The sequence below is a fragment of the Lagenorhynchus albirostris genome, chromosome 3 (genome assembly GCF_949774975.1).
Source record: "Lagenorhynchus albirostris chromosome 3, mLagAlb1.1, whole genome shotgun sequence".
In the NCBI taxonomy this organism is placed as follows: Eukaryota; Metazoa; Chordata; class Mammalia; order Artiodactyla; family Delphinidae; genus Lagenorhynchus; species Lagenorhynchus albirostris.
The window spans coordinates 110,399,963-110,412,034 of record NC_083097.1 but is presented as its reverse complement, the minus strand read 5'-3'; the positions used below and the strand labels follow the sequence as shown (position 1 = coordinate 110,412,034).

Here is a 12,072-nt window from a genome sequence, read left to right as displayed (position 1 = left end):
AGGTCTCTTAGATTGTCCTCATTTCTTTTCATTCTTTTTTCTTTATTCTGTCCCACAGTAATGATTTCCACCATTCTGTCTTCCAGCTCACTTACCATTCTTCTGCCTCATTTACTCTGCTATTGATTCCTTCTAGTGTATTTTTCATTTCAGTTATTGTATTGTTCATCTCTGTTTGTTCTTTAGATCTTCTAGCTCTTTGTTAAACATTTCCTGTATCTTCTCAGTCTGTGCCTCCGTTCTTTTTCTGAGATCTTGGGTCATCTTTACTATTATTACTCTGAATTCTTTTTTTCATGTAGATTGTGTATCTCCACTTCACTTAGTTGTTCTTCTGGGTTTTTATCTTGTTCCTTCATCTGGGACATATTCCTCTGCCATCTCATTTTGTCTAAATTTCTATGTTTGTGGTCTCCTTTCCACAGGCTGCAGGATCATAGTTCTTCTTGCTTCTGATGTCTGCCCCCCAGTAGGTGAGGTTGGTCCTGCTGCTTGTGCAGGCTTCCTGGTGGGAAGGACTGTTGCCTGCCCTCCGGTGGGTGGAGCTGGGTTTTGTCCCTCTCTTGGGCAGGGCCGTGTCAAGTGTTGTGTTAGAGGCAGCTGTAAGCTCAGTACAACTTTAGGAAGCCTGTCTGCTGATGGGTGGGGCTGGATTCCCACCCTGCCGGTTGTTTGGCCAGAAGCATCCCACAGTGGAGTCTGCAGGCTGCGGGGTGACCCCAGGTCTCGTTGCCAAAATGGAGAGCTCACACTGATCAGTATTCTGAGCCCTCCACCGCCAGTGTCCTTCCCCCCACAGTGAGCCATAGCCAACCCCTGCCTCCCCATGAGACCCTCCAAAACCCTCAGGTAGGTCTAGCCCAGGCTCCTATGGAGTCACTGCTTTGTGCTGGGTCCCAGTGCATGTGAAGTCTTGTGTGCATCCTCCAATAGTGGAGTCTTTGTTTCCCCCAGTCCTGTGGAGCTCCTGCACTCAAGCCCTACTGGCCTTCAAAGTCAAATGCTCTGGGGGTTCCTCCTCCTGATGCCAGACCCTCAGGATGGGGAGCCTAACATGGGGCTCAGAACTCTCACTCCTGTGGGGGAACCTCTGTGATATAATTATTTTCCAGTTTGTGTGTCACCCACCGGCAGGTATGGAATTTGATTATATTGCAAAAGCTCCCCTCCTCCTGTCTCTTTGTGGCTTCTTCTTTGTCTTTGGATGTAAAATATCTTTTTTTGGTAGGTTCCAGTCTTTTTTGTCGATGGATGTTCAACAGTTAGTTGTGATTTTGGTGTTTTTGTGAGAGGAGGTGAGCACAAGTCCTTCTACTCTACCATCTTGTCCAGAATCCTGATTTGCTAATATTTTACTTGGGATTTTGGTATATCTAGTACTGAGTGAGTTAGGTCTGTAATCATCTATTTTGTGCTCTCTTTGGCAGGTTTCCGTGTCCAGGTTATACAGCTTCATTATAAAATTTGGGACATCTTCTCTGCTGTATGCTGTAGGAATTATCTGTTCCTGAAATGTACAAAAGAACTTCCCTATGAAACTAATCAGGGTTCTTTGGGGGTTAGTAGAGCCTTTTTAAAAACAGCTTTATGAACTTTCTTTGTAAAGGAACCGGTGGGTGACATAGGTGTGCCGAGACACCGTGAATTGAAGAAAAAAAAAAAAAAACCTGAATAGGTTACCAGAGTAATTCAAGGTAAACTACAAATAAAGGATAATTGAGACAGCAGAGAAAAAAAAAAACAGCTTTATAGAGGTATAATTTATATACAAAAAAACTGCACATATTTAATCTATACAATTTGATGAATTTGTACATGTATATGCCTAGGATACCACCACCACAATCAAGGTAACAGACATACCCATCACCTCCGCTTTGTTTTTCTTTTTTGTTCGTTTTTGTGGTGAGAACACTTAACATGAGATCTACTCTCTTAATAGATATTTACGTGCACAACATAATATTGCTGATTATAGGCCCTATATTGTATAACAGATCTCTAGAACTTATTCACTGCATAACTGAAAAGTAGTGCTTTAAAATGTTTTAAATGCTCTCTTCTTGATTCCACGTTAATACGTGAAAGTTTCCTTTTAAGTGATTCATTTCATTGAGCGCTTCATGTTTATTACCTATAATTGAACAAAGTACTTCCATATTTTTTAATCTCCTCTGTGTTCTTTATATTTTTCACTAAACAAACCTGCCAGAAATTTGGCTCCTTTATTCATTTTCACGAACATCCAGGTCTCAGATCTATCAGTTCCACTCTTTTTTGGCAAATTGATTCATTCCTTTCTGCTTCTATCTCTATTGATTCTTCCCTCACCTTCTTTAAGTTTACTATGTGGTTGCTTGGCAGGCCTATATAAATAAATGGTGATCTAGCAGGAGCCCAAGGTTATTCACTCCCAGGTCCTGGCCTCCCACATTCTAGAACCCGGGCTGCTCTACCTCCTTCTCCAACTCCCCACCAGTCCAGTGTTCCTAGGTCCCCCGTCTCTATCTCTGTACTTTTGAATCATAGCCTCTTGAAAAAAACTCTGCTGTCTCTTCAACTTGAACCCCATTCCTCTCTTTACCAAATTCAGGGTATAGGAAGTTTTCCTAGATAAATTACTATTTCTTCCTTCTTTGAACCAAGGGGAATCAGAGAAGGGAGATCCACTTCTGTGTTCTAAGCAGTCCTCCAGATACGCCTTAGCTAGAGCCCCTTTTACTTCATCGATCCCAAGTGGCCTGACCCGTGACAAGGACCTTCTCCCACACGCTGGGACTCTCCCCCAGAACTGCAAACAAAGAGAAACCAAGGGAATGACTCAGATTTTATTATTGTTTGGTCTGTGTGTGGTTAGTCGTGGGTGCCTCTGAGCTCATGTTATGGAAACAGCTCTGGCCACTCTGAAGGTGGGTTTGTGCCCTTTGCCAGCTATCCATTTGGCTTTGTCCTCGGCCCCCTACTTTGCCCCATAGGTCAACCAGAGGAAAGACTTGAAACTCAGGCTAAGTTGATCAGATTATTACCAGCCTCCTGGGTTTTGACAGGACCTGCAGCATCTGTTTCTCACAATAAGGTAATAGAATTTTTCTCTTGTCCTCAGCCTACCCAAGCACAGATCACTAGAAATCTTCACATTCTAGGATCAACATTATCACTTCCTTCTATATATGTGTCAATTTGTTCCACCTCTAGTCCCAAGAAAAATCTCTCTCCTAACATACTGGGTCACTTTCTTTTCTTTTTTTTTTAAGTTATTTTTTTTTAATATTTATTTAGGCTGTGCTGGGTCTTCATTGTGGCACACGGGATTTGCGTCGTGGCATGCGGGATCTTTCAGTTGCAGCATGCAGACTCAGTTGCGGCATGTGGACTTCTTAGTTGCAGCATGCAAACTCTTAGTTGCAGCGTGCATGCAGGATCTAGTTCCCCGACCAGGGATCGAACCCAGACCCCCTGCATTGGGAGCGCAGAGTTTTACCCACAGGACTACCCGGAAAGTTGCCCTGGGTCACTTTCTTTTATCGGACAATAGGAGTGTCCAGATAACTCTGGGAAAATGTAGTTGCTGGCTTCAAGGCAAAGAATGCATCTCCCAACTTTCCAAAAGGTGTATGATGTGGTTTTTGTTATTATTGTTGTTTAGTTTAATATCCAGGTGCCTTTACAGAAGCTCTCATAAACCCTTTTTGGAAGTATGTAGAGAAACATGCATGAATAAGTAAGAGCCCCCAATTCCACTGAAAATGATAATTATTTTATTTCCTGGGCCCAGAGCAAGGGGTAGGAGGGAAGATCCTCCAGACAGTCCTCACTCCTTCCTGCCCTACAGACAGCCCATGTAGGAAAGGCCAGAGAGTAGAGGGTACTGATGCTCATCTGATGAGTGGGCCTGGTCACATCCCCAGCCCTGAACTTGACTTCCGGGACCCATGGGTGGGTCAGGAGCCAAGGAGGGCACACTTGCCTCTCACGCATGTTCCGGGGATGAGAAGTGGAAAAATAAAAATGACCCACTGGAAAACCAATGGTCTTCCCTAGAGCAGTAATTAGGAGCCCTGCCAGTCAGTGCCCATAAGTACTTTGTGAAGCACTTCCTTGCAAGAAATTAAGACCCTGTCCAGTGGCTTTCCGATAAGAGAAATAATGTATCTGAATTTTATTCATTCAGAAGTAAGTTTTGGCAGTTGTTGCTCTTTACGTGTAGCAGCTGAACAGCCGTAAATATTTGGATTGTCTCTCTGATCATATTTAGAATAATGATGAACGTCATGAATTACAGCGTACAAAGCCTGACATGTTTATTGTCGGCAATCCATTTTATAGCCCTTTCTTTTAGGGCTTGCAAGCTGGTTACAAAGAGAACTCCAGAGTTGTCTCTCGGTTCAGCCCTCTGGGCAGGGTCTCAGAGTTGGACTACAGGCCTGAGGCAGGTGAAGGCCTTTTCTCACCAGCACTAACTCTCACCCACAGTGCCACCCGTCATCCGTGTCTATCCAGAGACCCAGGCACAGGAACCCGGAGTGGCAGCTAGCCTGAGATGTCACGCAGAGGGCATTCCTATGCCCAGAATCACTTGGCTAAAAAATGGCATGGATGTCTCAACCCAGATGTCGAAACAGCTTTCCCTTCTAGGTAAGCGCTCCGCTCGGTGTCTCTGTGCCATTTTTCCCATCAAGTTCAAGCTGACGCTCTCCCCAGGAATGGAAATGAGAGGAGTGATTTGTTTCTCAGTCAGACATTCGGGGAGCAAACAGATATCTCCCCGTTTCCCTGCTCTCTGGACTCACACAGATCTTTGTGAGCACAATGATGAGACGCTGTCAATCAGGTCCCAGGTCACCTGCAGTTCATTTCTGCTGTTCCAGCTCTTCCTGGGCGTATATCAGGGTACTGGCTGCCCTCAGCCCTGCTGAGGGGCTGTGCTTTTAACCTCAACACTCTCAATAGAAGGGAGAAGGGAGGAAGGATGGAGGTCCCAGCTGAACAGGCCGCCCTGAGCACTGTCCCTTCTACAGCCAATGGGAGCGAACTCCACATCAGCAGTGTTCGCTATGAAGACACAGGGGCGTATACCTGCATTGCCAAAAATGAAGTGGGCGTGGACGAAGATATTTCCTCCCTCTTCATCGAAGACTCGGCTAGAAAGACCCGTGAGTCCACGCTTGCCTTTGAGCTCCTCACTGAGCTGGTTGGGGGATATTGGGTGGCAAGGGCCACAGCCACCAATCATGAGCCCCTGGAGACAGGGGTAAACCTCATATCCTTCTGTGCTCAAAGCTGGGGACAGAGGGTGGCCAGAGGTGGGTAGACCTTCCCTATAAGCCTAGACAACTCTGGAGGCATAGACAGGGAAACTCTCTGGACAGCAGACAGAACCCAGGACCACAAGGAAGCTCGCATATCATATCCCCAGTTCTGCCTCCTACTTGCTCTGTCCCTCATCCACAAAAGTGTTCATGCTAACCGCGCACCAGCTGCTGCTGCCCATCCACGGCCCAGGAACTGGCCTGTGCACTCTCACACACCTGTCTTTACTCCAGGGATTGTTGCCCACCAGGGGCGCTAAGCAGGCTCTCCCTCGTAGCTACTGCTCCCCAAGAGACCCTGCAAGGTTGATTTCATGGATATGGGTGTCGGACATGGTCTCTTTCCCTTGATCAAAGGCTCTAAGCTGAGTCTTTATCATCAAGGGAGAAAATCAGAAGTATTGCAGATGGTTTTCCTAGGGAGGATCCTAGCAGAAAACCAGCTTGCTCCTGGAAGTAGTCCAGGAGGTCTGGGAGAGACGTTGCTTGCTCTTTATCATCCACAGAAGAGGAGAGTCCCATTAGCTTCTGTGATCCTGGAACCTGATTCATTAGGAACCAAAAGGGTCCTGAGCCCTGGAAGCATTTGTCCACATCCAGCGTCCCCCCTCAGTATTGCTGGGGCCATGAGTGGTGCAGGTTCTAAACATGATGGACTAGATACCAGTATGTTCATGAACTGAATCACTACAAGGAAGTTTCTGAAGTTGCTTTTTTCTTTTTTTTCCTTCCCTCCATCACATTCCTGCTTTCACCGTTCTCTGATGCTGCAGTTGCAAACATTCTATGGCGAGAAGAAGGTACCAAGCTTTCTTATTCTGTGTCGTGCCTGTGATCACGTGTGTTCATGGTCCCATAACAGGCCATCTTTCCATAAGCCAACAGCTTTTCCAGACATCAAGCAGTCCCCACAGGTGGGGTCCATGGGCCAAATCAGATGGGAGCGGGGAAGTCCATGTCAAAATCAAGTGGCACACGTGAGGCAGATTTAAACTTACTAGTGTCTTTAACGGACATTAGACGATCAGAATTTTTAAAACGGAAGTTTCCATTTAAAGCAATTTTGAAACCTCCACTGAAGCCAGCTTCTTGGCAGGGGTCCTGGCCAGAGCTGGGCATTAAACTTTTTTCCAGTAACTGATACTGGCGTTGGGGTTTAGTGTATACTTTGAGGAAATACTGAATAAAAAAGCTACCATGATTTCTGTACATGTATGTTTACATGTATATTTCTAAATGAATGGGTTTTTAAAATTTGTATCTAACCATCTGTAGATATTAGGTTGAGCCATACAAAATTGCCATTTTTGTATATCAAAAATGGTCTGATAACACGGCTCCAAAAATGGCAGGCACACGTAGGCGTGGGTTAAAGAGCCCAAGTCGCTCTGTGGGGTGAACGTGCATTCGTGGACCCCAACCCTACCTATGAACCCCTACACCAGAGAGTCCAAATCCCCTGAGGTAACTTATTCTCCAGGCAGGTGGACAGAGGGACGGTATGAGAAGCAGCAGAGAGCACCATGCAATTTCGGGGCTAAGCACTAAATTTCCTCCTTTAAAACCCATCGTATTTCCTCATATTTCTTCCTTAAGAACTTCCATGTTACCTACAGTCTAGCATATGCACGCATACACACACTCAGAGTAATTTCCTGAATGTCAGGCACAAATGCTCACACAGTAAGTCTGGGAGCACAACAAAGGCAGAGCCCGGAAAATGAGGCATTGCTGCCAATGGGCTTTAGGAATCCTCAGGAGGAAAGTCAGAGCAGCGGTTGCTAATCATGGACAGTGGTCCCTTGACGCCACCTGAACTTAGTCCCTAGGCCACAGTGCACACAGAGAGCTTTGGCTCTGTGTCTTTAAAAGGTGTTTTCTAAGGGGTGTTTCCAAATTTCAAAAGTGGAGACCTGCAGAGAATTCAGGAGGCCCTGGAAAGTGTTAAATGCAGCTCTGGAGGCCCAAAGGCCAACTTAAGACCCACAGCTGCCTCGGGGCTTTAGGCTGGCTGGTGCTGCACTAATATTGGACAACCCAGCAGCGAACAAACGCCATCACGCCTGGACAGCTAGCTGCTCACACCCCTCCCTGCTCAAACTCCAGGCCTGGAGGTAGGGAAATACAGAAGCAAAAGCAAAGAAGCCAGCAGGGCCCCAGGGCGCTGTCAGCTCTCAATAGGAACAGTGAAATGATGGGTGCGCAGAAGCAGAGAAAGCTCCTGTGTGCCCCCTTGGTCAAGCTAATCACGAGCAGAACCTTCCAGGGGCTGGCTCGTGAGGCCAGCTCTCTGGAAGTCAGTTATTTGTGGAGCAAGGCCTTGTTGAGCCTCACATTGCACTGTCGACTGTGACAAGGCCCGGTGCTCAGCCTGCAGTGTAACCACAGCTGCAAAGCCCACGTGGGCTCTACTAAGCTTTCCATCTCATGTGGGTTCTTCCAGCTACTGATTCTCCAAAAACCTTGGGAGGCTATTGCAGGGTCTGTGGTCTTACAGGGACTTTGACCCCCTCTGGCCCCTACAGGTTTGAATGAGAGAAGCGTGCCCAGGTGAGAGTGTACAGAAGGGAAAGTCCTCCTGGAAACAGGATAGACTGGAGTCAGAGCGAATGTGTGCTACCTAGCCCACTCCAAACAGTGGGCGGCCGTGTAGGAGGCGCTGGCCTGCTTCGTCTGGCTCTCAGGACAGGCTGCCCAGCACCCCAGGATTCCCACTGGGACTTATGCAGTGCTCCTAGGTGCTCCCAGTTTCTGAGAGGCTGGCGTCTAGCTGTCTTTAGTGGCAGGAGCCCTCCTGCCCGGAGCCCCTCTCAGCACAGAACCAGAGGCAGGTGAGGCTGTGTCACACAGTCAGGGACCTCTGTCCACACTGGGAACCACAGGCTCTGGTGAAAATGACCTGCAGAGCCCCTGAAAGCAAGTGGAACGGTGATTCCTATTTGCCTGTTTCATTGTTTTCTAACTCACTAAAAACTTACCCAGCTAGTCAGTTAAGTCGGTACACTGGTTTTCTCATCATGACTGGAAAGAGAGAATTTTCCACATCGCTAATTCTCTTAGAATTCATAGCAATCTTTTCAATGTTTTACCTTCAAATGAAATGAAGGGAAGGAGGAAGGGGAGGGGAGAAAGAGGGAGAACTCTAGACCTTACCCACCCTTGTGCCATGTGGACCTTTTATGGAGAGCAGGGTGAAGGGACAGAGCCCAGGGCTGGGGCTCAGGGTCTAACCCCTGCTTGGGCACAAAGGCACATGGCCTCAACCCAGCCCCTCCCCATCTTGGACCTCAGGTTCTTTGTCTTTAAAATAAGGAGGCTGAACTAACTTGTCCCCAAGGCCCCTTCTCTGCTGGTCTAAGGAGATTTCTCCCCAGACAGTCCTGGGCTGGGATGGGGGTGCAGGCAGGTGGCCGAACCAGGCTGTGGGCTCCGTCGCCTGGCCTGGGGCTGCTGTAGGGAAAAACTGTCTTGAAGGAAGGGTCTCAGGCACAGACAGGCCCGGTTTGGACAAAGGAATACCAGCCACAGCTTGCTTAGGCCCTCACATCCCAGGTAGCAGCACTGTACATAAATGTGTTTAAAAAAAATAAAAGCCTTTGCTTTTTTGGCATCACCTGATCCATTCTGATTTGACTGGTTGACAAGGACCACGGGAGACTTTGCCTTTCGGAACAGAAAAGGTCAAATGTATGTCAAAGCCAAGGCTATCACTCATTTGAAAACTTGGGTTGGTGGCCGGCCCTGGATGACCTGGCACAGGTACGCGTGTCTGGGAGGACAGCCTGGGGATTGCAGAGCTCTCGGTGTACATATTGATTCGCGGCCCTCGGGCACTCGCTCCCCACACACCGCCTGCTCGTCTCTCTTCACCCCACCTCGACCAGGCCTTGCGCTCTGTGCCTGTATCAGACGCAGCCAGACTGTAGGTTTCATCTGTGCCTGATGTGATCCGTGACCCTGCCTGGGGACCAACTGCCAGGAGGGGCCTAAGTATGGCTGTGCTTGCTCCTCGCAGGCCTCAGTGTGGGAAACATGTTCTACATCTTCTCCGACGATGGCATAATCATCCTGCACCCGGTGGACTGTGAGATCCAGAGGCATCTCAAACCCACGGAGAAGATCTTCATGAGCTACGTAAGTGTCTGTGCCTGGGGCACATCCGCCTCACACACAGCATCCCGAGAGGCAGCCTTTCACCATGTGTGCCACTTGATTTCGTAAATTCCATTTGCTACCTGTGATGTGGCTCCAGATGTGGTTCAAGGCTAAGGAAGGAGCACATGAGGCTTAAACTCTCATTCCTTCCTCCAGCGGCCACTTCCATGCACTGAGCCTGAGGGGAGGCCCAGGGCGGACAGATGGGTTCCTGGCCTCTGCGAGTTCACAGTCAAATGACGGAAACAGAAGTGTGAACAGACAGCTGCCAAACAAGTGCCGCTAGAAGGATGTGTAAGGTGCACTGGAACATTGAGGAGAGAGGCCTCTCCAGACCTTGGGGGACAAAGTCAGAGAAGGCTCCTGGGGCAGGTGATGCCTGGACTCAGCTGTGAAGAACAGGTGGGAATTGGTGATGGGTTTCGAGAGGAAATGTCATGAATATGGAGCACAGAGGCATAAAACATCAGGTCACATTCAGGGAACCGTAAATATTCTCTGTGCCTGGAGGGACGAATGGATGTGGGAAGGGCCTCAGACTTAGGATGACCGTAGGTAAGGGTCAAAGCTGAGGAGTTCTCACGGGAAGCACTGAAGAACTTCAAGTGAAGGATGGCCAGGATCAGGGCGCTTTGGGACCTGTGCAGGGCCTCACGGCGGGTAACGATCAGAAGGGTTGCACTAGAAACACAGGAGGGGGTGAAGAGGCTGTTGTGATCACCCAGGTGAGGGCGGTGACCTGGGTTAAGCCAGTGGTGGTGGGAATGGGAAGCACTGAGTAGACTTTAGAGCTTGGAGGCCCTCAGTAGCCTCCAGGGAACAGGGGAGAGAGCTTGAGATGTGTGAATGGCCCACGCATCAGAGCTGCTGTGAACAAATAAGAGGCCAGGTAAAAAGTGGCAATGTGACATGCAGTGGGCAGAGGCAAAAGAGATGATTGCGGGTAGCAGGTCCAGAAAAACCCTTCCAACCCTCAAGACCCAGCTGTCAGGAGGCGTCCTCCAGAGCTGTGCTTCCCCGCCCCACGGCTCCGTCCCGCCCACTGATATCCCACTTGGTGTTGCGTTGGGGGTTTCTTGCTCGAGATCTGACCTCTGCTACTAATCCCTAGCGACTTGAAGGTAGAAGTACGGCATTAATCCAAGAGTCATCTAAAAGCCCCCACGTGCCCTGTCCTTGAAGACAGACAGTGGATAAACTGGGACACAGTCATGGGCTTGGAGCTAATGGAGCAAGTGGGCCTGGCCCAGACAAGTTCCTGAAACGAGTGTGTTGCCTTGCTGTCCTGGCCGGTGGTGTGCCTCAGAGCGTCGCATTTCTCACATTTGCAACTTGAGAGCAGCTGTTTTCCAGGCTATTTCCTTTGAATGAATCATGTTTTAAAGTATTACCTCTGATAAGTTTTCCCTCCACGTGACAGCCACAAAACCATCGAGAAAGAGTGGTCCTAGTTAATTTCCAGCAGTTAGGTTTGAATAATTGTAACCCACCACATAGGCACTAATTTCTCATATATTTGCGATAACCTAACCTGTAGCTTCTAGGGGACATCTCTCAAATGCTAACCAGGGCTCAGTTTTCCGAAGAAACTAGAACAAGACACAGTAAGAGAGGTCTTGTAGGCATTTCAGGCAACACAAGACCCCCGTGAGCTATGGAACAGTCCCAAATAACATTTTCCTCATCTAAAAAATGTCTAGGACGTCACAGGAGGGTTACAATGAGCTGACCCTCTTTCTCAAGTGCTGAGTGAGTAGGAGGTTGGCATCTCATCTCCGGCCCCTCTGCTGGATGAGATGTCCACTTTGCCCAGCAGGAAGTGGCAGGATTAATAGGTAAGGGCACAGGCTTTAGAACAGGATCTGCACAGGTGGGTTCAGGTCCCACCTCTGTCACTCAGCAGTCTAAGTGGCTTTAGAAAAGTGACTTAACCCCTCTAAGCCTCCGTTTTCTCACAGGCATATTGGGGTTATTGTGAGGATTAAATATGATGACAGAGAGTGGCAAGTGTAAAAGGAGAAAGACCTGTTTCAAAGCTATCGCAGCCATTTAGGAAAGAAACGGGGCTGGAGATGGAAAGTAGAAGAACTCCGAGATTTAGGAGGCAGTCTCTGTAGTCCTCGATGACTAATTCACAGTGACGTGTGTGGGAGAAGGAAGAATCAAAGAAGGTGTTCCTGCTTTGGACTTGGCTGACCAGAGGGTGATGAGGACCCAGGGGAGGAGCAGGGATGGAGCGAGGACTGGTTCAGATGTGGATGGTTGTGTATGAGGTGACTGTAGGGGAACCACGTGGGAACTGGGGAAGGTGGTTCTGAGCTAAAGACACAGATCTGGGAGCCATCAGCATGAGGGTACTGACGAAAGCCCGGATGGGAGACCCGATCGCCGAGGGTGCACGGGAGTGATTTGAGTCGGGCGCCTAGCACAGAACCCTGGGAGGCATCAGCGGTTAAGGGGCAGACGCACCGAGGGGAACCACAAAGGTTGAGACAGTGTTGGACAAGAGTCATGAGGAGAAACATGAGAATGTGTATCATGGAAGACTAAGGGAAAGGAAGGTCCCCCTTTCTCTCATTTATTCATTCAACAAATATATTTTAGGCAC

The 12,072-nt window shown here is 48.5% G+C and overlaps 1 protein-coding gene across 1 annotated transcript in view; it reads left to right on the top strand.

The window, feature by feature from the left end:
- Window positions 1-12,072, top strand: part of FSTL4 (follistatin like 4) — a 441,369-nt gene that overhangs the window by 404,222 nt on the left and 25,075 nt on the right. Inside the window, exons 9-12 of the mRNA XM_060146246.1 lie at window positions 4,474-4,635; window positions 5,019-5,153; window positions 6,083-6,109; window positions 9,325-9,443. Coding sequence (XP_060002229.1) covers window positions 4,474-4,635; window positions 5,019-5,153; window positions 6,083-6,109; window positions 9,325-9,443 — 443 coding nt within the window. The remainder of the gene's footprint in view (window positions 1-4,473; window positions 4,636-5,018; window positions 5,154-6,082; window positions 6,110-9,324; window positions 9,444-12,072) is intronic.